At 34.1% G+C, this 26,275-nt stretch overlaps 13 protein-coding genes across 13 annotated transcripts; 5 read left to right on the forward strand and 8 right to left on the reverse strand.

The window, feature by feature from the left end:
• Positions 1–165: 165 nt before the first annotated feature.
• Positions 166–2,580, forward strand: tcf25 (Nulp1-type basic helix-loop-helix domain-containing protein; the record flags this gene model as incomplete). The annotated part of the gene is made up of 5 exons (XM_004354933.1): positions 166–825; positions 886–1,346; positions 1,463–1,540; positions 1,606–1,908; positions 1,977–2,580. 5 exons carry the CDS (start codon positions 166–168, stop codon positions 2,578–2,580), a joined length of 2,106 nt encoding a protein of 701 aa, XP_004354985.1.
• A 757-nt stretch (positions 2,581–3,337) lies between these two features.
• On the forward strand, positions 3,338–4,248 carry DFA_09133 (uncharacterized protein; the record flags this gene model as incomplete). Its single annotated transcript, XM_004354934.1, has 2 exons — positions 3,338–3,455; positions 3,527–4,248. 2 exons carry the CDS (start codon positions 3,338–3,340, stop codon positions 4,246–4,248), a joined length of 840 nt encoding a protein of 279 aa, XP_004354986.1.
• Positions 4,249–4,814: 566 nt separating this feature from the next.
• DFA_09134 (uncharacterized protein) lies at positions 4,815–5,913 on the reverse strand (the record flags this gene model as incomplete). The annotated part of the gene is made up of 3 exons (XM_004354935.1): positions 4,815–5,114; positions 5,482–5,689; positions 5,834–5,913. 3 exons carry the CDS (start codon positions 5,911–5,913, stop codon positions 4,815–4,817), a joined length of 588 nt encoding a protein of 195 aa, XP_004354987.1.
• Positions 5,914–6,520: 607 nt separating this feature from the next.
• On the forward strand, positions 6,521–8,197 carry DFA_09135 (pseudouridine synthase family protein; the record flags this gene model as incomplete). The annotated part of the gene is made up of 1 exon (XM_004354936.1): positions 6,521–8,197. One exon carries the CDS (start codon positions 6,521–6,523, stop codon positions 8,195–8,197), a length of 1,677 nt encoding a protein of 558 aa, XP_004354988.1.
• Positions 8,198–9,124: 927 nt separating this feature from the next.
• Positions 9,125–10,193, reverse strand: psmE3 (proteasome activator complex subunit 3; the record flags this gene model as incomplete). Its single annotated transcript, XM_004354937.1, has 5 exons — positions 9,125–9,194; positions 9,283–9,366; positions 9,454–9,611; positions 9,743–9,859; positions 9,933–10,193. The coding sequence occupies 5 exons, from the start codon at positions 10,191–10,193 to the stop codon at positions 9,125–9,127; spliced, it is 690 nt and encodes a 229-aa protein (XP_004354989.1).
• A 308-nt stretch (positions 10,194–10,501) lies between these two features.
• Positions 10,502–11,642, reverse strand: DFA_09137 (mitochondrial glycoprotein family member; the record flags this gene model as incomplete). The annotated part of the gene is made up of 3 exons (XM_004354938.1): positions 10,502–11,095; positions 11,174–11,358; positions 11,396–11,642. 3 exons carry the CDS (start codon positions 11,640–11,642, stop codon positions 10,502–10,504), a joined length of 1,026 nt encoding a protein of 341 aa, XP_004354990.1.
• A 213-nt stretch (positions 11,643–11,855) lies between these two features.
• On the reverse strand, positions 11,856–14,521 carry apeh (acylaminoacyl-peptidase; the record flags this gene model as incomplete). Its single annotated transcript, XM_004354939.1, has 6 exons — positions 11,856–12,818; positions 12,887–13,030; positions 13,107–13,503; positions 13,576–13,808; positions 13,882–13,994; positions 14,095–14,521. The coding sequence occupies 6 exons, from the start codon at positions 14,519–14,521 to the stop codon at positions 11,856–11,858; spliced, it is 2,277 nt and encodes a 758-aa protein (XP_004354991.1).
• A 259-nt stretch (positions 14,522–14,780) lies between these two features.
• Positions 14,781–16,750, reverse strand: DFA_09139 (uncharacterized protein; the record flags this gene model as incomplete). Its single annotated transcript, XM_004354940.1, has 2 exons — positions 14,781–16,541; positions 16,742–16,750. The coding sequence occupies 2 exons, from the start codon at positions 16,748–16,750 to the stop codon at positions 14,781–14,783; spliced, it is 1,770 nt and encodes a 589-aa protein (XP_004354992.1).
• A 263-nt stretch (positions 16,751–17,013) lies between these two features.
• On the forward strand, positions 17,014–18,183 carry DFA_09140 (uncharacterized protein; the record flags this gene model as incomplete). The annotated part of the gene is made up of 1 exon (XM_004354941.1): positions 17,014–18,183. One exon carries the CDS (start codon positions 17,014–17,016, stop codon positions 18,181–18,183), a length of 1,170 nt encoding a protein of 389 aa, XP_004354993.1.
• Positions 18,184–18,424: 241 nt separating this feature from the next.
• On the reverse strand, positions 18,425–18,805 carry rpl29 (S60 ribosomal protein L29; the record flags this gene model as incomplete). The annotated part of the gene is made up of 2 exons (XM_004354942.1): positions 18,425–18,544; positions 18,698–18,805. 2 exons carry the CDS (start codon positions 18,803–18,805, stop codon positions 18,425–18,427), a joined length of 228 nt encoding a protein of 75 aa, XP_004354994.1.
• A 485-nt stretch (positions 18,806–19,290) lies between these two features.
• pdkA (putative protein serine/threonine kinase) lies at positions 19,291–22,746 on the reverse strand (the record flags this gene model as incomplete). The annotated part of the gene is made up of 4 exons (XM_004354943.1): positions 19,291–20,480; positions 20,580–21,159; positions 21,549–21,574; positions 22,734–22,746. 4 exons carry the CDS (start codon positions 22,744–22,746, stop codon positions 19,291–19,293), a joined length of 1,809 nt encoding a protein of 602 aa, XP_004354995.1.
• Positions 22,747–22,864: 118 nt separating this feature from the next.
• DFA_09143 (BEACH domain-containing protein) lies at positions 22,865–23,197 on the forward strand (the record flags this gene model as incomplete). The annotated part of the gene is made up of 1 exon (XM_004354944.1): positions 22,865–23,197. The coding sequence occupies one exon, from the start codon at positions 22,865–22,867 to the stop codon at positions 23,195–23,197; it is 333 nt and encodes a 110-aa protein (XP_004354996.1).
• A 249-nt stretch (positions 23,198–23,446) lies between these two features.
• Positions 23,447–26,216, reverse strand: glpV (glycogen phosphorylase 1; the record flags this gene model as incomplete). Its single annotated transcript, XM_004354945.1, has 3 exons — positions 23,447–24,221; positions 24,311–25,979; positions 26,102–26,216. The coding sequence occupies 3 exons, from the start codon at positions 26,214–26,216 to the stop codon at positions 23,447–23,449; spliced, it is 2,559 nt and encodes an 852-aa protein (XP_004354997.1).
• Between the last annotated feature and the right edge of the window lie 59 nt (positions 26,217–26,275).

A 26,275-nucleotide genomic window follows, 5' to 3' on the forward strand; every position in this document is an offset into this window, starting at 1 on the left:
TTACTATAGCAGTCTTGTTGGGGAATTTCTAATGAAATCTCATGTCTTCTGTTTTTTTTAACAAAAACCAAATAAGAGGGGATAAAGAGAGGTTGTTTGTTCAAAAGATGAGCTTTATTCGTTTTTGTATCAAGCTTGATAGACAAACACAGATACAGATAGAAGATGTCGTCAAGATTGATGAGAAAGGTCAAAAAGGACAATGATCTCTTGGACAATAATAATCATAGCACAGCAGACTCGAGTGACGACGATGGCACTAGTGATGAGGAAGAGTCACCTGTAGTACAACAAAAGAAAAAGGTTGTATCATCATTCTCAATGTTGGGTTTAAGTGATCAAGAAGATGAAGATGATAATGAACAACAACAAGAAGAAGAAGATGAAGATGAAGAAGAAGAAGAAGAAGAGGAACAAGTTGTAGAGGTAAAACCAAAACAATCCAATACTCCTAAACAACCTCAGCAACAACAATCATCATCAAAGAATAAGAACAAAAATAAGAAGGGTAAACAACAACAACAACAATCTCAACAACAACAATCATCATCATCATCAAAGAATAAGAATAAGAAAAAGAATAATAGTAATAGTTTAAATAAGCAATTGGATGAATTGGTTGATATTATAAATGACAAGTCATCATCGACATCGACATCTACCTCTACAACATCTACAACATCTACTTTATCATCATTATCTGATCCAACAGGATTAAGAGATATGATTATCATTGAACCAAAGAATATGAATCCATCAAATGAATTAAAGAAATTATTTGGTTGTAAAATTGTATGTCATACAACAGCAGACCAGACAACCAATGTTTCAATATATATATTATAATTATACTCATTTACTTATTTATATCTTTTTTTTTTTTAGAGTGATATTAGAGAAGTTGAAAAGAATACTAGTAAACAACAAAATAATCCATATTATAATATTAATTTACAATTGGCAAAAAAGAAACATTTAATATTTGTTTCACCAAAGACAGAATGGCCACCACTTTTAAATCCACTTTCAATGGAGGTTGATCGTGTTGAAGGAGCTATTACATATTATCGTTTGAAATGGACAGAAAATTATCGTCGTGTACAACAAGACTTTTTAACAGTTCTTCAATCTCACGATCCAATGACTATTGCCGAACTTTTAAGATACTATCCCTATCACATTGACTCTCTTCTTCAACTCAGTCAAGTTTGTCTTCAAACTGCCGATTTCCAACATGCCGGTGATTTTGTTGAACGTGCCATATTTGCATTTGAAAGTTCTTTTCATCACAACTTTAATCCTTTACTTGGTAATTCAAGATTTGAATATAAAATTCAAGATAATAAGTAAGTAACAAAATATAAAATGATGATAATATATATATATATATATATATATATATATATATATATTGGGGTTTCAAAATATTAATTAATTAATAATTTCCATTTATTATTTTTAGGACTGGATTTTTATCAATATTTAGACATATTCAAATTTTAGGTAGAAGAGGTTGTCCAAGAACAGCTTTGGAATATTGGTAATTAGACAAATGAGAGAATTAACTATTTATATATATTTTACTAATCTATGATTTAATATTAGTAAAATGTTATTATCATTTGATTATAATGATCCATTATATGTTAGATTAATTATAGATTATTATGCACTTCGATCAAAACAATATGGTTGGTTGGTTGATTTTTACAAAAAGGTTACAAAGATTGGCAATCAGTCACTTTACCTTTTACCAAACTTTTGTTATTCTAGTGCATTGGCAAAATTCTTTTCTGAAAAGGCAGGCAACGCCAAGCACGAGGAAAGCAGTAAATGGTTACAGACAGCTTTGATCAGATTCCCAATGCTCCTGAGACCATTGATTCAAAAGTTAAAGACAACTTTATTGTCTATTGACCCATCGACAAGCAAGCCACTCAACATGGAGGAACACAGCTACTTTGTCGACAGCGAAGATCAACTCAAACCAATTCAACATTTGGCAACTCTCTATGTCGAAAGAATCATACGCTTTGGGATTCGCCACAAGTCATTGAATGGCTCAAAGAGAATGTAAAGGCGGTGATTGGTCGAGTCGCCATCAAAGATCCTATTATCGAAGAGTCTATCAACGAGGTGTTGAAAGAGTACTCGGTGGTCGATCAAAATATGTTTGACCATCTCTTCCTCAGTGAGTACTCTGATGTCATCCAAAGACTGCCACCCGATGTCATTGAAGTCATGCGTCAAGAAGGCTTCAACAATATTGAACCACCACAAGGTGTTGACCCTAGAAGAGTTGGTCAAGGCTTCCAAGTCTATCGTAGACAACCAGTTAGACAACAAGTAGTAAGACAACAACAACAACAACAGCAACAACAACAACCACAAGAACCACTCATTCAAGAGAATCCAGACTATCATCCACTCTTACATTTTGTTCGAACCCTATTACCATTTGGTCAAGGTGGTGGTAATAATCAACAACAAGAACAAGCTCAAAGAGGTTTCCTTGATGATTATGTTGATGTTATTTATGATGATGATGATGAACAAGAACAAGATGAACAACAAGATTAAATTATAAATTATAAACAATAATAATCATAAAATAATAATTAATAATTTTTTTAAAACAAAAAGGTAAAGGTTAATAGGTTAACCGACTGGGACAGACCAGACAGACAGACAAACAGATAATTTAAATTCCATATCCAACCAAACAAACAAAACACATCTATCTACCAATTCACATTCAAAATTTAAATGTACACCTATAGACATATAACACATATGTATTACACAAATAATGAATGAATGGAAAATGAAGAGTTTGTTATAGTGTGTGTGAGTGGTGATCTGTTGGAAAAATAATAATTTTGATTTTTCCAATCTTTAAAAAATGATGATGTCTATTTTAAAAAATTCAATCAATGTATAAAGAGTAGTGTGGTTGATGGAATGGTGGTTTTAAAAAAACAACAACAAATATTATTTGTGTGTGTTTATAAACACAACTCACTATAATAGGAATTAACAGATAAAAATTCAAAGTACAAATATGGAAGAGATTGGAAATGTAGATAGAATGAGGAGACATTTTAGGGAAAAAAGAAAAAGTCTAGGAAATGATGCTGATAATTATGAATCAATCTTTCCACATTTGGAAAAGTCACAATGATTACACTTTTATTATAAATACTCTTCATTCCCATTTGTAATTTTCAAATCAATCAAATAATCAACAACAATAATAATATTAATAATAATTAATTAATACTATACTACATTTTCTATTTTTTCTTTTCTACAATAATAATAATTATAAATTTTAAAAATGTTTAGACTCTTTGCTTATTTGATGTTCTTCTCTGTCTTGGTACAACTTTCACTTGGAAATGCTGGTTTCTATGCACCAACCCCAAGACAAGCTTGTTCACCTGCTTCTCCAAAAGGTAATTAATGAATAGTAACAAAACAAATAAAATTAAAGATATTTATATTTTTTTTTTTGTTTTTTTTATAGGATGTAGTAATACTGAAGCATGTGTATTATCAAATGCAGTTGAATCCAATAGAAAGGATATTGATGTAACTGCAACCAATACATTCAAGATTTACCAAGCCAAGCCATACGCATCAAAGAATGATTCCAACACTTTTACCATCCAATTGTTTGTTGACGGTCTCTCTTACACCTTAAAGACCGTTGATCAAGACTCTATTTCCCGTGAAATTGGTTCAGTCTCTATCCCAGTCCCAGCTCTCGACAAGACCATCATGGACCAAATCGACTTTAAAAAGCCAGTTCCAGCATACTACCAAATGGTCTTTGACTCGCGTAACGGTGGTGGTGATGTCTACTACTCGTGTGCCGATGTCTTTTTGGTAAAGGGTGGTGTTCCATCTAACAACTCTGCCACTACCGCCGGTGATGTTCCACTCCCAACCCCGGCCCCAACTGCCTCTGCCACCTCTGGTTCTGGATCCGAGGGAACTGCCGCTGCTACCACCTCTGCCGCCACCACTTCCGCTGCCACTGCTGCTGCCTCTACCGCCGCCACTGCCTCTGCCACCACCACTTCAGTTGCCACTGGTACCACTGGAGCTGGAGCTTCCACCACCTCTTCCACCGAGCCATCACTCACAAGCACCACTGCCGATGAAACCACTGGTCTCGCTTCATCCCTCTCTCCATTTGTTGGTATGGTTATGTGTGGTGTTACTGCCGTCGTCATGTTTATGTAAAATCCCCCAAAACTACCAAAAAAAAAGAGTAGACTTTTAGTTTCTAAAAAAAAAAAAACAAACCAAACAAAAAATGAAATGGTTTCTTTTCTTTTTCTTTCTTCACAATCAAATCATTTTATAACATAAAAAATGATTATGAAATAGATATATATATACATACATACATAAAAATACATTAAATCTTAAATGTTTTCCTAAAATAAAATAAAAAAATTATACAACTTTTGTTTTTAAAAAAAATTAATCAATCAATCAATCAAATTAAAAATAGTTATTATAACTATTATTTAATATTGTTGTTGTTGTTTAGGAATATATATATATCAAAGAGAAAAAATATTGATATATTTTAAAAATTTTTATATAATAATTTATAAATTATATCCAAGATGATATAAATGTGGATACAATGTGTGCGCAGTTGGTTAGGGTTAGAAAGATGAAAGGAATAAGAAGATCATTAATGATTATTATTATTACTATTACTATTATATTATGTTGGGGGGGAGGGAGTGGAAGTGATGATATATGATTAATATTTTTGATTTAGGATGAACTTAAACTTAAATTTCTCCACCAGGAGTATCTTCATCCATTTCAAGATGTTGAGATTCACTTATAAATGTAGGTGATGAGTTGCCTTGTAGATTGAGATGATCCGAATATCCACTTGCCAACTTTTTAATGAGAAAGTAAACAACCAATTGAGTAAATGAAATGGCTGCACCTGCTCCATTTGGTACAATGATATAAGGATCTTGAACTAGTATACCATAAAAAGTCCAACATGTCGCTGCAATTGTCGACATTAATGCTAATGGATAGTTCATTGTTGATACATCTCGTTTCTTTATCACTTGATACTAAATATAAATCAACAATTTGTTAATCATTATAATGATTCATTTCTATTTCCATTTCTATTATTATTATTATTAGTATTTATGACTTACCAAACCAAGTACTGGAGAGAAAAAGAAACAAAATAATACTACGTTACAAGTAAGTCCAAGAATGGTTGTTTGAACACTTTCTTTGGCCATCATAATAACCAATTGAGAAAATACAACAAGTGTTGTAAATAATGCAAAGAAAATTAATGCTATTTTTCGTCTCTATTAGAGAGAGATAAAGAGATGAAGATGGATGTGGATTTGATGAATAAGTAAATTAAATTAATATTTTCCAATTGTGTTGTTGTTTTTGTTGTTGTGATTCGTTTCAACATACAGCATAAACGTCTGGAGTGGCACCATAAAATACAAATACAAAGTATAGTGTAATCAATAAACCAAAAGTGTTGACTGGAAGAATACTTAATCTCTTGGTCACCATCCCATATATAATCCACATCATTGAATTGGCCGATAGAAAGATAATAGGTAGAATGTTCATTTTACCAACATCTCTTTTTTTGTCAATTTCAATAAATTGTTTTCTTTGTTGATTTTAAAAAGGTTAAAAAAGAATATGTATTTAATAAGTACATCATCATCGTAATTATATTAATCATCATCATCATAGGTTTGAGTTTATATATATATATAAATGGTTGATAGTATTATGTAACAATCATACATACATTGGTGACAGTGCCAATAAAGTACTCAGAATATTTCCAAGTACAGATAGTATAGTTGCTATTGCTGTTAGTGCTGTCATTCTTATACTATATTATATTACGCTACCTCTCTTTCTTTAAATTGATTACTTAAAGAGAAGAATAAACAGAGAATGAAAAATAATTATAATGATGTGTGTCTTTCGGAGTCGACAAAAATAATGGTGAAAAAGGGGTGCGAACTCTGGGTCATCGATTTCTGACTCTAAACTCTCTCTCTCTCTCGTCAAGTTTGATGATGATTCATCCAACAACCTACTCTAAGAAAAAGGGTAAGCAAATCTACAAAGGAATTTCCCAACAATTGTAGGTATTGGTTGATGCGGCAAGGGAGGGATTGATTTGTACTACTAATTCTCTTCATCCTGGTAAAAACCAACGTCCCGATGACAATGACATCCCTATCCCGATTATAAAATTATAAATTGCAATTTATAATTTGTTCAATAAATATCTATCTATCTATATCTTTCATTTCATAAATGAAAGTACAACAATAAATGAAAGAGATTAGATAATGAATGGTGTGCTCTCTCACCCAAGTATTCGAGGAGATAAATAAATATATATAATAAAAATTATTATTTATTTGATCGATTCAAACGAAAGAGTAAAACTAAAAAATGATCATTTGTAAAATCGATAAAGATGGAGACACAAACACAAACAAATAATAACGAACATTCTTCAGATATTGGAATAAAAGATGATAATACAACAACAACAGAAGAACAACCAAAAATAGAGTTTAATGAACACAATAAACGATTAAGAGATGAAAAGGATGATAATAAGGTCAATAATAATGATGATGAATCAACATCATCATCACCATTGACGACCGAAACTAATAATAATAATAATAATCAAAATGTACATATCAATAATGATGATGATGAAAAAGAAGAAGATGATAATCAAATCACATCTACATCTACCACTTCAACTACAACTTCAACTACAACAACAACCAATAATGCAAGAAATAGATTAACAAAAGATGAAAAGAAAGCAAGACATTTGGAAAAGAGAAGAAAAAAGAAACAAAACAAAAAAGAGGAAAAGAAAGTATTTAGAGAGGCAAACGATCATTTATCGGTCGATGTATTGTCAGAGACAAACTATCGAATAGAAGGACCGCTGAGACATGTCGATCCGTATAGTTTTACATTCAAGGTCAATGCAAAGGAACGTTGGTTTGGACGTAATCTACTCTCTATGTTTACAGAGGAGTTTAGTCAGCTACCCGAACGAATCTATCGCCAAAAGATTGAAAATGGATGGATTAGAGTGAATGGTCAGCAGACGACCGTAGACTATTGCGTCGGTCGAAAGGATATGATCGAGCATCGTGTTCACAGACACGAGCCACCCGTCACATCGGCACCCATCAAAATCGTGGCCAACGATGACGAGTATGTCGCCGTCGACAAGCCATCTTCGATTCCCGTTCATCCGTGTGGTCGTTTTAGACACAACTCGCTTATATACGTGTTGGCCAAGGAGTACGGTCTCAACAACCTGTTTGGCGTGCATCGATTGGATCGGTTGACGTCGGGACTACTCATCTTGGCCAAATCGACGGAAAGCGCACAAAAAATGTCAGGTGCCATCATGAAGGGAGAGGTCAGTAAACGATATGTGGCACTTGTCAAGGGCAAGTTTAGCAACGATGAGGTGGTGGTTGACCAACCTCTCAAAGTACAAAACCATCGTCTTGGACTCAACATGGTGGCACCCGATGGAAAACCGTCGACCACTGTATTCAACATTGTGTCGTATGACGCAGAGACTGACACTAGTGTAGTATGTGCCACTCCAAAGACTGGAAGAACACATCAAATCCGTCTGCACTTGCAGTGGCTCGGTCACCCCATTCTCAACGACCCACTCTACAACAATGATAACAAACCTTCCAACAACAACAATAGCAACAACAACAGCAGCGACTCAACAAGAGCACTTACAAGTGATGGTATTGATGGATTGGGTAAAAAGGATGATCATCAAGACGATGAGATCGACTCTGGTGGCGGTGGAGAAGATGAAGCATTCTTTAAATTAAATGTTCGTGTGAAAAATGATTCAAGTCCACCTATTATGTTTGATGGTATTGAATGTCCAGATTGCAAGATTGAATGGGCCGACCAATCATTATTTGCCTTTGGAATCTATCTCCACGCCTTTTCATACTCGAATAATTCATTTTCCTATACTACTGATTTCCCGCAATGGATGATCGATCACAAAGACACTAGATCTCAACAAGAAATCGATCAAACGAAAAACAATCCAAATACTGTTTATCCAACCAAATGCAAATAAAAATAGTTAGAGAGACAAAGATCTTTTATCGGGAAATATTATTATTATTTCAATTTGTTATATTTTAATTCACAATGATGATAGACAACACATTCAATAGTATCATCAAAGTGACATATATCAGACATTTAATATTCAATCATATCAGTGAGATATCAAAACAATTGTATAATAATGATAATAGTAGTAATAAAAAAGATAAAAGTAAACGATAATTAAAAGGAAGAGATATCATAAAGTTACCTCGCTAACTTTAATATTATCTATTACATCATTGAAATGTTGTTTATACAGACTATGATGGTTGATATCATTGTCACCAATCCTACACCTTTTCTTTTTAAAATTTTCTATGATGACAAAATAAATAAAAAAAAAAGTAAATAAATAAATAAAATAAGAAAATATTAATATTTATAAAGGAGAAGGTTCAATCAATCGACTGGTGTAATCTTTGAAGTGATCACAATATTAGTGCTTACTTTTTTTATTATTATTTTGATGGGTGGCACTGGCACCAACATTATAATAGATATTTAAATAGAACATGTACAGTGGTTCCAGGAGCGATTTTATATAATTTCAAATATTGCATACAAGTGGCAATTGTCAGCACTTCAAGGAAAAAGCAGTTGTAGACCATTATGAACAAATCATCCCACTATTGTTATACAGGATATCATCGAATGATCGCCACCAACAAGAAAAACAAACAGTCGAGTCAATACTTTGTAAATTGACTGATTTGGTTTATTAGGCATCAAACAGATCCTAAACAATATCAAATACATGCCAAAAAAAATAAGGGAACTTAATTAATGACAACATTCCACAATCAAAAAATTAAAACAACAATATAATTGGTGAAGATGTTATTATTATTATTATTATTATTATTATTGTTCTATTATATAAACTAATATTTTATTAATAAATATTAGTTCCTTGGTTAGTTGGTCTAGGTTGTTCAACCTTTTGGAAGTTTTTAATAATAAGACTAAAAAAAAAATAAAAAGATAATTAATTAGTGATCCTGTAACATTACTACCACTACAACTAAGATTGTATAATATTTAATTAATTACCTATAAGTGGTAGCATAGTTTGAAGCTAAATCAAAGTATGAGAAATGGAATCTAATTAACTCTTTTTCGTCCTGTTGGATGATACTATAAGTAAAAAAAAGAGTTGTGATTGATTAGTAATGTATCAACAGATCAATATATATATATATATAAGAATCTTTATCTTCTTACGCATATTTGTAGGCATCAATTTCTCTATGTTTCAAGGCCTTTTTGACAGTACTGGCTCTATTTAGGAAATAATTTTCAGATTGATCAAGTAAACTGGTGTAAGCTTCTTCGAGTTTGGATACTTGTTGAAGTACATCTTCTTGAATATCAACACCAAACTATAAAATAGTAAAAAAAGAAGAAGAAGAAGAAAAAAGAGGAAGGGAAGGGGGAATGAATACCAAGTACGTTATGACCACTATGATGATGATGATGATGATGGCTATTCCAAATATTGATTCATTCTTACATTATTACCATCCTCTATTTTTGGAATATTTAAATTGATCCATGATCTAATAACTGAAAATGTATCAATAAGTTCAATGTAATGTTTCTTAAAGGTTCTGTGAATCTCAAAAATGGTCTATTGAAATATAAAAAAGTAAGTAACGGCCGTGATTATGCAATACAATATGATATGATATGATATGACATACAGTATTTGTTTTAACCAATTCTTCAAGTGGTATACTATCCATTTCACTAATCTCCATGGTCTTTCTCTTTTTTTCTTTCATGTCTATATCTTTGTTTAAACTGTAAAGGTCTTCTTGACCCTTGTATGGACCAGATAACTTTTGAAATTCTTCGATTCTTGCTGGAATGGTAACAGTGAGATGTTCAAGCATCTTGACATACAAGCTTTGCTTGAATTCAATAAGTCTTTCATCCAACTTTAATTCAACCTTTTTAGACATATTTGTTATTGTATATATAGATAGATAGATATAAATAGAGAGAAAAAGAGAGATAGATAATGAATGTAATTTAAAAAATGATGAATGATGATCGTTTTCAAAACAAATTAATATTTTTATTAATCAAAAAAAGTTTTTGTTCACAAAAAACTAATTTTTATGGGAACTAGTTTTGAGAGAGGGCCCTAAAAAAGACTCGGCCTCGTCCTTTGAAAAGTTGACAAATGAAGAGGAAGAATATTATAGTGATTAAATACGTAATATATTTATATTAAAAAGAGTTTGGTTGTTTATATTTATTTATTTATTTAGTTCTTCTTGGCAGCAATGAAAGTTTTAAGGGTTTCAAAAGAGTCAACATAGTCGTGGAGTTTTTTGTTGTGTACGTAGTCGTGGACAAAGAAGGATAATGATTCGTTGACACCGAATTGTTGGAGGAAGAGGAGGATGTTGTCTTGGAAGTCGCTTGAAGTTCCACCAATGTCAACAGGGTTGTTTGGTTCGTTGAATCCACCGAAATAGAATCCAGAGATGGTGTAGGAACCGTCGGCAGCAGCAAAACAGCCAAAGGTGACAGTGACGTCCTTTCCGTCAACCTTACGGGTGACTTGGATTTCGTATGGGTGTTCGTGAGTGGTTGGCATATCACCTTCCTCTTCATCTTCTCCTTCCTCCTCTTCTTCAGCTTCCTCTTCTTCCTCTTCTTCCTTTTCCTCTTCCTCTTCCTCTTCTTCAGCTTCTTCTTCTTCACCTTCGTTTTCTCCTTCCTCTTCATCGGCCATACCTTCCTCGTCGTCAAATTGTTCGTCTTGATTTTGTTCAACCAAATCGAATCTAATGGTAACTTCAGATCCATCTTCATTGGTCTTTTTCAAATAAGCATATTCAGTATCCTTTGATAACTATATAGATTTGAATGAAAAAATGTATAAGTATGAGAGACAGACATCACTTGCTATTTGTTTTTGTTGATACTATACAGAGAAACCAGATTCTTCCAAAAAGGCCTTGCCATCATCAGATTGTGGAATCAAGGTCTTGAAATCATTGATTTCGCTATCACAGAGGTTAGTCAACATTGAAGCTGGAGTTGGTGCAGCTGGGACTATTTTGATCGATCGATTGATTGATTTGTTAGAGTTAGTATATCTGCAGATTTGTTGATCTATTATCTATTTGTTTTTTTAATTTTAATAACCTACCAGATGAATAGGTTCTAACTTCAAAAGTCTTTGATGAGTTGCTTTCAAACAATGGAGTCTTGATAGAGGTGGTGGTAGCTGAACGTGGGGCAACGTTGACGTGATCGTGGTGGTGGGCATCCTTTGGAGCAACAGAGTAGCTGCTACCATTGAACAAACCACTACGAATAGCGACGTGTTGACCGACAACTGATCTGTTGGCAGCAAAGGTTTGGACGTATTGACCGATTCTACGTGACATTGACATTTCTCTACTCTAAATAAATATGATATATATGAAATCAAATGAAATGAATGAATACAATAAAATATAAAGGTTGTTTTACAGAGAAACGAGTGCAGCAAACCGCAATTTTCGATTTTTTTTGTTTTTTTTTTTTGTCTCAACAACCTCAGCATTACGCTTCTCCTACTTTTTTAATGTCTTTCTTTACTCCTCTATGATTGTTGGTTTATTAATTTAAATTAAAGGTTGATTTTCAATAAATAAGTATTGATGCATCCAACAAGCGATATGAATCCAATGATCTATTTTGGCATCGATAGAGGTTAGCCCGTGACCTGTTTTGGGGTAGGAGAGACATTTGGTGGGGGTGCCCTTTTGGAGAAGAGAGTTGTAGAGGAGGAGACCTTGTGATGGTGGTACTCTGAGATCACCTTCACCGAGCACCAAGAGTGTGGGTGTGGTCATGTGCTCGAGCTTGGCAATAGGTGATACCTTGCGCATAATCTCAATCTCTGCGAGGGTCGGTACGGTGGGGTAGACCTCCTTGCCAGCTGGCAATGGGATACCAGCCTCAAAGAAACACCAGTCTGGGATATCAGAGAGTGTTGCCATTGATGGGATATCAATGACTGGGTTTCTCATAAAGCATGCCTTCATCTTGCGTTGAGTTTGTCCAATCAAGTGACCACTCAAGAATCCACCATGACTGCCACCAATCACACCGGCTTGATCAATGTCTAGTTGATTGGGGTACTTGGCGACGACGTGGTCGAGTGCTGCCAAACAATCGTCTACATCGACCGTTCCAATACGACCTGGTAAAAGATCGACAAAATCTTTTCCGTAACCTGTCGATCCACGGTAATTGATCAATGTGATGGCATATCCCAATCCAACCAAAAAGATCACCGTCGAGAGGTACTCGTTGGCCGACTCGACGTGTGGACCACCATGTGGATACAACAAGACTGGAGACTTGCCCGACTTGGGGTTCTTTGGCATCACTTGGATGATTTCAAAGCTGTCAATATCGCTACCATACTTTTCTCCTGGTATCTTTACCTCTTGGATAGAGAAATCAATAGATGTCAACAATTTAACAACCTTTTCATTGGTTATCTTGTTTTCAAAGAATTGTTTAAATTCCAAATTTGATTGTGTAATTGATTTATCATTATCTTTTAATTTTCCTATAAACTAAAACAATAGAAAATTAAAATTAATACAAATATAAACAGGTAGATTGATTTCTTAGGTTTGCATACCAAAGAAGCAGGTCTATTAATAGTTGATTCTGAAAAGATAAATTGTTTAGTTTTTAATGAAACATCAAAAACTGTACAACTACCACCAAGTAATCCTTGAATTGTATTTAATTCTTTTGTTATAATATTAAATGAATAAATTACCTAATTTAATAAAAATAAATAAATAATAAATTAGAATATAATAATATATTTTGCTTTTGTTTTTATGTTGACATACTTGACAAGCTTTGTTTGGAGTATGGAAGATTAAAGTATTTTGATCAATCCATGGATTAGATGGAAGTGATTGACAGTAAATTCCTTTGAATGTATCTTTGTGATTCTTTTCATCTATTAAGATTTCAACCTTTTGGGGTTTGTCTTGTTGTACTTGGTCAACATTCCATACCAAAGAATAAAGTAATGAGCAAGTATTGTGTGGTAAAACAATACCTGGAATACCAAAGAATACAATCTTTTTTCCATCAACTGTAAATCTTGGTGATCTAAAACATCCCTTTCTATCACCACCAAGTAAATTAATTGGTTGTAAATTGATAGTTTTAATTTGATCAGCTGGTAAAGTTTCTCTCTTTTTTAATAATGATTGGAAATCAATATAATAAATTGATGATCTAAATAAATAAAATAAGTAAGTAAAATTAAGTATATGTTGTTTTGTTTGTTTGTTTTTAATGATACAATACTGTCTATTAAAACAAGCTCTAATACCAAATCTTCTAAGATTAATTTTCCAACCAACAAAAACTAAACCATCACCATTTGGAGTCCAAATAACTTGACCTGCAGTCAAAGCCAAATCCATCGACCATGGAATAGGAATAACAGTTTCATTTAATGTATCAACAACATAAATGGATGGATTATAAATGGTTGGATATGTTTCTCCCCAATCATTTCTATAAAGGAATTGATCTCCCTAAAATTAAAACAACAACAAAACATTAATATTAATTCTATTCTTCCTTTTTTGATTATTTATAAATACATACAACAAGTTTATCCTTTGGTTCCTTTTCATAAAAAGTAGCAGTATCAACCTTTTTTTCTGCAATATAAGCAATATATCTTTCACATGGAGACCATGAAATACCTCCAAACCATTCTAATATTAAAAAAAAACAAATAATATATATGTTAACATTATTATTATTATTGTTTGTTGTTTCTTTTTTTTTGTATTTAAATATATATGTATGTCATACCATCATTACAAACTTTTTTATGAACTTCTTTTGAGCTGATGAAACCAGTTCTATTGTGTTGATCAACGATATCAAAAGTATACTCTGTTTCACCAATTTCTTTGATGGTAACCATCCTTCTACCAGATGGAGAGATTGATACAATGGAAGAGGTCAATTCAATTGGGAATGGACTACTATGTACATGACCATCTGCACCGACGATTCTGTTAAACATGTATGACTTTTCCTTTTTATTGACTAGATCACTCTGTGACACTACGATGGAGATATTGACATCACCACCATCCAAACTATCCTTGTTTGTAATGACTGCATTGGCAATACTAGGTACAGACAATAGATCCTTGTACAATGAAATTGCATTGTTCTTAAAGTCTATATCCTTTATATCTGTACTTGATGTTTGTTTAATTGGTTCTGTCATATTTAATATTAATGTATAGAACAAATATAATTGAATACTAGTAATAGTAATACTATTCTATAAAAAAAGAAGAGTTGTGTGATGAAGCTCACAACTTCAAATTTAATTAAAAATTTAATTTTTAATTTAAAATATTTAATGTTGGATACGATACTAGTACCATCATCAGCATCTTCCTCACCCTTTTCTTTATTATATATATATATATATATATACAAATAATATTTATTTTATTTGTTTGTTTGGTTATTATTATTGTTTAATAATCACTATCTGAATCTGAATCTATCGCATCTTCATCATTTAATAATTTATCTATCTTGTCATCAAAACTTTTAACTAGTTTAAAACCATCTTCTTCATCATAGGAACCATCACCATAGTACAACTCTAATCGGGTTGATGGTAATTTGGTTTTGTTGATGAATTCAATCATTTCTCGAATGGGTCGTGCTTCATTAATCTTTTTGATGACTGCATATTTCAATCTAACAACCTTGAGTGATGACTTGTGATGCTTGAACAAGTATTTTACGAGCTGGACATCATTACCCATTTGTTCGAGCGAGATTCTACTATCGATATCAAACTCTTCCAATTTACAACCAACGTTGGAGATGATGTACCACATGAGGTATTGACCACCAGTCTGTGCCTGTTGTTTGTGTGTTTTGAATGCTCTACCAACCACCTTTAGTTTCTTGAGGTTTGGCATTGACCCATATGCTGGATACGTACTAAACAATCGTCTAGTGACCTCTTTGTTTGTTTGGGTTTCTTCGTCATCATCTCCTCCGTATAAACTACATTCGACAACATCACCAACGATGGTGAGTGACTGTGCTTTGGCAAGTGCAGCGTCGAATAGATGGAATGGTGTTGTTCTGACGAGTGCATCATAACGCATGGTGGTAGGGACCGATTTAAACAGACAGAGTGGTCTACCATAGTTGATTTGTCCTTTGAGACATTTATTTGGGAATCGTCTAGTCCAATCGATTCTATCAAGTACCTGACCAACATTATAATGGAATTGCTTTGATACCGTAGCCAATCTAAAGAGTACGGTTGTCAGTTCATCCAACAAATCCATCCACGTCTGTGATTTGGTTTCTGGCATTAAATCTTGTTTGAGGAATGTATCGGTCTTGATTGTATATCCAATGATCTTTTGAACAATCTTGTTGAATGTATCACCATTCAATCGTTGAAAGTTCATTGTGTACGGGTTGATCATATCGGGTAGTTTCTTTTGTCTCTTTATGGATTTACTTGTTTTGGGTTTAATATACTTTAACTTTTCTGGGTCACCTTCACATTCCTCTTCATCGTAAAAGTTAATGTAATCCATCGAATAGTAGTCATCATCGTTTTTGAAATTTTGTATAAAGCCTTCTCTTTCTGACAGTGGTACATGTCCCATTTGTATTAGCATGTCCAAAGCCTTGATCAACTGTTTTTCATGTTTATCTTTGACACAGATATAATACTTTTCCATCAACAGTCCACATGCTTTGACCATTTGAGACTGATCATTGAGTAATTTATCTCTAAATGCATTGACCTGTCTTACATTCTTATCCTTTTTGTAGTAAAAGTAGATAAAGAATTGTAGAGCGATAAAGACACGTGCCACTTGATTTGATGTTCGGTCGAATCGATCAAATAGATTGATTGCTTCGTTGTACGGTATAAATTTGAGTAGAATTGGATGGGTATAGTATTCATTCTTCTTGTTGTAGGATGGTAGAGTGTTTTTGAGAAATTCCAAACCAAGGTTATTCTTTTCGATCATGTTGATCACTGTGGCCGCATTTTGATAGTAGCTAACATCTGTGTGTAGTATCTGATACGTTTCTTCTTGGTGTACATCACTTTCATAAAAAAAGTCGCTTGTCAACTCTTCAACATTTTGTTTAAATATTTCTTGTACTAATTTTGTCTCTGATGACTGTATTGTTGTAACTACAGTTGCTGCTGCTTTTTTTGCAGGTGCTTTCTTTGCAGCTGCTTTCTTTGACTATTTTTTAAATAATTAAATAATAAATATAATTAAATAAATATAAATATAAATATAGATATAAATATTAGTGCAGAGAGATCAAATAATTTTTGTTCACACAGGTGATCACCTGACCCCTCATTTCACTCAATGAAGTACAATGTGGAGCAAAGTTTAATTAACTTTTATTTAAAAATAGTAACATGTTTGTTGGATACAATAATCATCTCTCTCTCTCCATCCTTATTAGTATTTATATAATATATTATATAGTATTCTTTTTACATTTTTACCCGCGCAGATTTTCTAAATCTGTAATGAACCAAAACAGGAAGTTGAAGGTGAAGCTCACCACACAATGAATGACAAAAAATTTTGGTGTAGCCCAATGATCGTCATCATTATTTTAAACCTTTAAAGAGATATATATATATATATATACACCTTTTGTAGATATAGATAAGATAGATATAGATAGATAGAGGAAAAGATGAAATATTATCACTTTAAAATCATTCAAATCATATTGTTTATTGTTGCATTGTATTTGTATACACAATTTTCAAATGGTGATGATAAATCATCTGCTCTAGTATTCAATAGATTCCGTCCTTCTACTGCTACTACAACTACTTCTACTTCTACTACTACTACGTCTACAAGAGTAGAAAAGATATTTGCAGTAGATGATAAAGCAACAAAGATGTGGATTGATGAATCAATCTTTATTTGGACTACATCTGTCATTTTATTTATTGTTGCATGGAATGTAGGTGGAGTTGGAAAGACAACGTCGAGGTTGTTTATCGGTGTATTCATCTACAAGGCATTGATACAAGTCATTAAACATCTGCCAACTGAACATTTGCAATCTTTGCGATCGGTCATTGGTGATGACGCCAACCTCTATCTCGAATGGTATATGGGTGGTACGCCACACGCTTTCACCTTACAAACCCTCTCTTTGCAAGCTGCCGTCATTGTCTTTTTCGGTGGTATCTTGGCATTTAACATAAAGTTGGCCGATCGTTTCTGGTTGGTCAAATCGATCCTGATCGACTGGATTGGCGTTGTCATTGCATTGCTATCAACTGCCATCTACGACGCTGTCAATCACAACTCTATCTTTTTCGTTGTCACATTGGCCTATTTCTTTGGTGCTAACATACTTGGATTTGGAACGATGAAGATGATCGAATATTGTTGGTCTATCCGATCCAGAAAATTAAATGTCGCTGAAAACTTGGTATTTGATACTGATGAAACGGAAACGGAAACCAATCAATCAACAACTACAACAACAACAACAATTGAAAAGGATACAACAGATTATAGTAAACTATCAGAAGATGAATTAAATGAAATACTATCATCACCTGAACACTTGGAAATGGAAAGAGCAGAGGATCCAAGCAAGATCTTTATCAATAATCTCCGTGCTCCCGTCTATGTCAGAAGTACCATCCGTCCCAAAGAGTTGGTCATTACCATTCTAATGATGGTCTATGCTCTCTCGAATCAAATCATCCAATACTATCAGTTTGTCTCGCTCTGGCAAATTGCCCTTCTCGTCGGTCTCTGCACTACTCTTCTTGCCTATCTCACAACTATTTCATCTAAAAGATTAACAACCAAACAAACATCTAAAAGAGAAAGTTAAGATTAATTCCAAAACAACTAATAAATGATAATAATAATAATAAAACTACGATAACCTCTTTTTTAAAACAACAATATCCTGTGAGGTGGGTGTCTATTGTCTCTTTCGTCGTCTCTCTCTCTCTAAACTATCATAGTATCTCTTTGTCTGTCTTTTTGTTGAAATCCTAAATAATGACTGATAATAATCGATTTGAGCTTTGAATGGCTATATTTAATATCTTCCACTTTATTACAACCGTTTACTTCTTTGGGGCAGCAGTTGGGTGTGGCTTTTGGACTTGCAAGTCACCACGGACGTATGGGGTACGCTTGTTGTTCTTACGGGACAAACGGATGTTACGTAAGATCTTTGGGTCAACCTGAAATATAATGATATGATGATAGTGTTGGGATGGGATATGGGGGAATGATTGTATAAGAAGATATCCGTGGTATAACTCTTTTCTATGTTCGTTTGTTATCTATCTATCGCTGTTTCTATCCTGTATCTATTTGTTCTTTGTGACACTTACACCAGCGTGCTTAAGAGAGTCCTTTGGCTTGGAGACTGGCTTCTTAATACCGTTACGGTGGTTCTTACGCTCTTGGTGATGAGTTGAGTGATTCTTTGACTTGGCCATTGTGGTGAGATCAATTCAATACGAAGCTAAAAGAAGAATGCTGTCATTGTATAGGCTTCTTCAAAGGCACACACGCTGAGCACTCTCGCTGACCGACTCGGCAAAACTTTTTCAAAAAACTCAAAAAAAAATAGAATCACAAAATAAATCGTGAAAAATTGCCCGTCCCAAATAAGGACCATTTTGTTAGTTTTCTTTCTTTTTTTTTTTAAAAAGAAATATACACAATTTAATTAAGGTTTATTGGGTATTTTGATATTGTTAATGATTATGATTGTAGTAGTAAAGGAGAGAGTTTTTAGTTTTTTTTTTTTAGAAACAAAAAAATCTTCTTGTTTTGGTTTTCTTTTGAGTTGATTAGTGTTACAATGACTGGATGAATTAAGGAATAGATTTCCCTTATTCTTATTATTCTTATTATTCTTATTCTTATTGATTATTATTGATTATTAATTATTATTTTCTTCTTTTTCTTTTTCTTCTTCTTATTGATCTAATTTAAAATGAGATAAAGTATCATTAATTGCGTCAATCCATTTTTGAGGATTATGATCAACATCTTCCAACATGTATTTTCTCTTTGGAGTTTGAATGACAAAGTTTGAATTTGATTTTGTTTCTGGTTTGAGGGTTGGTGACCAAGGGATTTCACCTTTGAGTTCCATTTTCTTTGGATCGACATAGATGAGACGAGGTTGCGATGTGAGGATTAATTGACGCTTTTTAATAGAGAAACCCTTCTTTTTCCAAACCAAACCACATTCAATAATAGATTCTCCATCTTTGAGGAATTGTACCCATTTCTTTTGTTCGGTTGCGCTGACCGACCCAAGTTCGGGTGTTGAGACGTTGATGTTATTATTGTTGTTTGCAGATCTAGGAGTAGATGATTGAGAGGAAGAGAGGGCATTGGCGTTGGAGATGGAGCTTGAGAGATCGCCAGTAGACGTCTCTTCGAAATGAATGCGTTCAGCAGGCCCAACAATCGTTGGTGGTGTCTGCTTGTGCAGATTGTCCCAATCGACACCTTGGAAAAAGGGGTGTGCCTTGAGTGGTTTGAACGAGTCGTTTCCAGCACCACCACTTCTCGAACCGAGACGGTCCGATGGTTTGAGCACGAGCAATTTCTCGATCAAATCTTGAATGAGTGGGTTGAGGTTGGTAGGATAGACCAACTCGCGATTCGATACCTTTTGGAATGTCAAAAACTCTGTCTTGCCTCGGAATGGCAGTTTACCAGTACTCAGCTGATACACGATACATCCCAATGCCCATAAATCAGAATCTGTCGATGTCTCTTTGTTGCTAATCAACTCGGGCGACACGTATTCTGCAGTACCAACAAATGAATTTGATCTTGTCATGCCGCTGCCGCTGCTGCTGCTGCCACTAGTACTTGTAGTGTTTTGTTGATCAGTTCCATTTTGTTGTTGTTGTTGTTGTTCGGGTGTTAATATTTTTCCAGTACCAAAGTCGGTAATCTTTACATGCATGTCTGAAGACAAGAGGATATTTTCAGGTTTAAGATCTCTATGAATGACACCAAGGTTGTGAAGATGTTCGAGTGCACTAATAATCTGTGCCATATAAAACTTTGTACATTCATCACTAAATGAACCAACAGGTTTAATGTGATGTAATAAATCACCTTGTGAACATAATTCTAATACATAATCTAAATATTAAAAAAACAAAAGGTTAGATATAAATAAATAGATATAAATAGATATATATAATATGTATGTTTTGTTTTGTTTTTTTTTAGGTTTCTTACATAAACAAGCTTCAGATCTAAAAGTAAAGAATAGTTTACAGATATTTGGATGATTTGCTTTACATAGGATTTCCTTTTCTATTTGTACATATTTGATTTTGTTTTCTTTGATGATATGCTTCTTTTCGAGTATTTTAATTGCATATTCATTTTTGGTGTCTCTGTCTGTGCCATGGACAACTGCACCGTACGAACCTTCACCGAGTACCTTTCCAATGACAAAGTCGTCGATTGTCTTTTTCTTGGGTTGAATCGATGGTGATGAGTTGGCAGGTGAGCAAAGAGGTGATAGTGAAAGATCGGAACTACTATTGTTCATTGTATTGATTCGTGTAGTCTCTGGTGTTTGTGGTGTTGCAGAGGCTGTATCTAAAGATGTTGAATCATTTGAATAGGATGGGGGTGAAGAGGAAGAGGAGGAGGAGGAAGAGGAAGGGGAAGAGGGAGATGCATCTGGTGCTGCAGCATGACTACTATTACTTCTTTGTAAATGACTACTTGAATTATTATTATCGGCCGTTGTATTATTAATCTCACTTGGTTCAGAGATTGTCCTACGCGTTGTAGGATCTTCTTCCATCTTTATATATAGTTTTAATTTATTTGTTTAAACAAACAAACAAACAAACAAATAGATAGGATAAATAGATAAATAGATACTATTACAATATAAATACTAATAAATGTTTGGTGATAACACAATTGTGTTATAAATAAAGGGAATGAACGATTGTGATTGTACCCCTCTCTAGAGATTATTACTGTGGGTATGTGGGTGTTGCGTTGTATGTGTGAGTTAAAAGAGGATGATGATGATGATGATGATGTGGGTAGTTGATCAACTTCTTGTTATACTGTGCTATGACCTCGCCTTGACTAGTTTGTTTGTTTCAATCTATTGACAAACAGTTTCAGATGTTGATAAAAGTAGGATGGATGGGAAGGGGATGGTATTATACAACTATTTACATAAACTAACAAACAGTCGATCGTTGCTAGTAGTAATAAAACAATGAAGGCATGGGCGGTTGACCAGTGCTCAAAAGAAATCAGACCAACTTGGGTTTTTTTTTTTTTTTTTTTTGAATAACAATGGTACTCCTCTACCAACAACCACAAATAGCTTCACCCCCTTTCTGCCACAACAACCAATCTCTCTCTGCCAATGACAAAAACAAACCCCAACACAGTTATGTGTGTGGGATAGATAGATAGATAGAGAAATCTTTTATTCAATTGAGATGATGGATATTATTGTGGCCAAGATATTAAAATTCCAATTTAAAAGACGATTGTCAGATGATCTATAGTTTTCCATGTCAGGACACTGATCTACAGATCACCAACATTTTGATTATCTTTTTTACGTTTAAAACAACCATAGTACTTCCTTTTAATCATGAAGGGTAGCTAGTCAGGAGTGATGGTTAGAAGGCCCATATATATATAAGAGAGGGGAAGAGGAGGAAGATAACGCACTTGCTAAAACAATGGAAACATGTCTAAAGATGCACACCCATCACTTTTTAATCTTAGATTCAATGGTGCACATTTTAATTTAATTATTTTTTTTTCTTAATCATATCCTCATTGATGGGAGGGAGGAGGGAGGCAATGACAGTTTGTTTTAAAGAGTGGCTCATATAAATGAATAAATCGTCGTTGTCAACAGTCTGAACAACCTACTACTACAAAATATTTTTCGAGTTTCTCATTCCAACATTCCTTTCCAAAATAAGAAGCAGAGGCAAGTAATCGAAGAGTAGAATTAAAAAAAAAAAAAAAAAAAAAAAGTCGTTCCACATTTTTCTCTAGATTCCATGGTTTTAAAACAACCTGTATATAAATGAAAAGGCAATTAAATGATGTTATTTCAATTTCACTAAATTACATAGAGATATATATTAAAACTATATAATAATAATAATAATAATAATTAAAAAAAAAAAAAAAATCACAATCACTCATTATTTATTTTTTAAACTATTTTACTACGACTTCAGTTCATTGATTACGTGTCAACAAAAAAGGTCAGGAGATTTTTTTTTTTATCCCAATCTTTAATTAGTCCTAGATCTAATTTACCTACTTATTCATCCATATATAAATATATATAATACAATAGAATATATATAACTATAGAAATATTTATACAATCAAAAATCATTTTAATAATTTTAATAATAATTATATATAATAGTTAATAATTACAAAAATATTAAATAATCATAATCAGTAATAATAATAATTTAAATAATAATAATAATAGTTAATAATAATTAAAAATGAGTATTTATACAAGATTAATATCAGAGACAGTTATTCCAATGTCAGTTATACATAGACCAATCCCATCAGTATTGGATGAATCAAAAGTAAAAAGTTTAATGGCAACCATAGAAACAGAGGGTGATAATCCAGACCTCGTGCCACCAATCGATGTAAAGTGGATAGTAGGTCGTGATCCACAGAATAATTATTACTTTGCATTTGGAGGTTGTCATAGATTTGAAGCTCACAAACGGTTAGGATTACCAACAATAAGGGCTAGAATAGTAAAATCAACTAGAGAAGAAATTAAGGTTTACCTAGGTTCTTCAACACCAGATTTTCCATAAATATTCAATCAATCAATAATAATAATAATAATAATAATAAACTTTTATATAGTGTATAGTAGTACCAACAAGTAATGATTGTTTTGAAAAAATACATTTTTAATTTATTTGATTGTTGTTGTTGTTTTGGTTGGTGTATATATTTATTTTTTTTAAATTCTTTTTTTTTTTTAAATTTTCTCTAAAAAGGATTGTGATAATTTTGTTTTGTTCCTCTTCTTCTTCTTCTTCTTTGTTCCTTTCTTTTTTTTAATATCTTCTATTATCAGTAGTTTCAACTTCACATGGTTTAATATTCCAAATTTGTTCGGCATATTCATTCATGGCACGATCCGATGAGAAGAAATAGGTGCTTGAAGCATTGATGATTGATTTTCTGATCCATTCATCTTGACGTCTCCAGAGGGCGTCTACTTCAGCTTGAGCATCCAAGTAGAGTGGGAAATCTTGCATGGTAAGGTAAAAGTCATTGAAAATGAGAGAGTCGAGGATTGGCTTAAAGATCTCTGGTGGACCAAAGGTGCCAAGCTCGATGTTCAAAAAGACTTCTTGGAGACGTGGGTCAATGACGACTTCCTTGTTTTTCATCTTTTCACGGGCCTTGTCAATCTCGCTGGTACGGAGACCAAAGATAAACATGTTGTCTTCACCGACCTCTTCGGCAATCTCGACGTTGGCACCGTCCAATGTACCGATAATCAACGAACCGTTCATGGTAAACTTCATGTTGGAGGTACCAGAGGCTTCAGTACCAGCGGTACTGATCTGTTGGTTAATGTCAGATGCTGGCACAATGACTTGAGCAATAGAGACATTGTAGTTGGCAATAAAGACAACCTTGAGGTATTGGTCAACCTCCTTGTCACGGTTGATCACTTCAGCGACAGAGTTGATCAACTTGATATGTCTCTTGGCCATAAAGTAACCTGGAGCTGCCTTTCCTGCAAATATTACAACTCTTGGTACTACATTCTTTCTTTCCTCTGGACTCATCTTTTTAATTGATAAATATCTATAGATTACACTAAAAATAAAGTAAAAAAAAGTAAAAAGGTTAATAAATAAATAAATATTTCTATTTTTCAATTTCTTTTTTGTTTCTTTTTTGTTTACCCTAAAATATTTAATAATTGTCTCTTGTACTCATGAATTCTTTTAATGTGAACATCAAATAGAGCATTGGTATTAATTTGAACACCACAATGTTTGTGAATAAAGTCGGCAAGACGTTCCTTGTTGTATTGCTTGACAGCCTTCCATTCTTCGATCAAGGCAGGATCGTTGATGTGATTCTTGAGATCCTTGACGAGTTCGAGGTTGGTGGTCCATTGGTCAGTCTTGAGCCACTTGGTAAAGATGGAGCTGAGACCTGGGTTGGCTTGCTCGATCCAACGACGTGGGGTGACACCATTGGTCTTGTTTTGGAACTTGGTTGGGAAGAGAGCCAAAAAGTCTGGGAAGACACGGTGCTTGACGAGGTCCGAGTGCATGGCAGCTACACCATTGACACAGTGCGAGCCGACGATGGCAAGATGGGCCATTCTGACCTTCTTCTCGTCACCCTCTTGGATGATGGAGAGGTTACGCATCTTGTCAATGTTTCCTGGCCACTTTTGGGTGACCTGGATGAGGAAACGGTGGTTGATGCCATAGATGAGTTGCATGTGACGTGGAAGCAAGTCTTCGAGGAGTTGGACGGGCCACATCTCGAGGGCTTCAGGGAGAATGGTGTGGTTGGTGTAGGCATAGGTCTTGGTGACAATGTTCCAAGCTTCCTCCCAAACGAGACCCTCTTCATCGACGAGTTTACGGAACAACTCGACAATACCAATGGTGGGATGAGTGTCGTTGAGTTGGATGGCAACCTTGTCGCTAAACTCGGCCCAACCTTGATGATTCTTTTTGTAACGACGGATGATATCGCAGAGAGTGGCTGCAACGAAAAAGAATTGTTGCTTGAGACGCAACTCTTTGCCCGAGTAGGTATTGTCGTTGGGGTAGAGGACAGATGTAATGTTTTCAGAACGTTGCTTGGCTTCAACGGCACTGAGATAGTTACCGCCATTGAAAGCTTCCAAATCAAACTCTTTGTGTGGCTTGGAGCTCCAGAGACGGATGTTGTTGGTGTTGGTGGTATGGTAGCCTGGAACGGGTGTGTCATAGGCGATGGCTTGTACGAGCTCACCTCCTTCCCAGTCGTACTTGATTTGGTCACCCGACTTGCGTTCAGTGACGTGACCGTAGAAACGGACGGTGTACTGCACATCCAAACGTTCAATCTCCCATGGATTTCCGGCAACCAACCAGTAGTCAGGTACCTCGGTTTGGTAGCCGTCATAGATACCTTGCTCAAACATACCATAGTTGTAACGCAGACCGTATCCCCAGGCGGGGTACTTGAGTGTGGCAAGCGAGTCCATAAAGCAGGCGGCCAAACGTCCGAGACCACCATTGCCAAGGGCAGCGTCCTTTTCTTCGTCATAGAGGTCCTCGAGTTCAAAACCGAGCTCTAAAAGTGCATTGTGGTACTCGTCCTTGAGGTTCATGTTATAGATGGCGTTTTGGAGTGAACGTCCCATCAAAAACTCCAACGACAAGTAGTAGACACGCTTTGGGTCCTTTTCAGTGTAGTATTGTTGTGTCTCGTTCCAACGTTCAATCAAACGATCTCTTACACTGTATGCTGATCCTTGATAGGCTGAAAATGAATCAAAATTATATTTGGTTCTTGCCAATGTATATTCAACATGATCTAAAATTCCTTTTTGAATTGAATCTTCATCTATATAAAAATGGAAAACAAAGTATATAATTAATATCAAAAAGAAAAGGAATGAATGAATTATATAATAATAATAATAGGGGGAATAACAATAATAATAATAATCATATGTAAGATCTTACCATTTTTTAAGAAATCGGTCTTTAAAGCAAACAATTTACTTCCCTTCTTTTTTTCGGTTGGTGGAACTACACCAGTTGTTGTTCTGGCAGTATGCTTATGTGGAATCGACATCATTTTAATCTTTTCTTCTAATTAATTAATGATTGATTAGATATTATTATTTAATTATTAAA

This window comes from Cavenderia fasciculata (assembly GCF_000203815.1).
Source record: "Cavenderia fasciculata unplaced genomic scaffold Scf_EU5ZYIE01BBABR-5, whole genome shotgun sequence".
Lineage (NCBI taxonomy): Eukaryota > Evosea > Eumycetozoa > Acytosteliales > Cavenderiaceae > Cavenderia > Cavenderia fasciculata.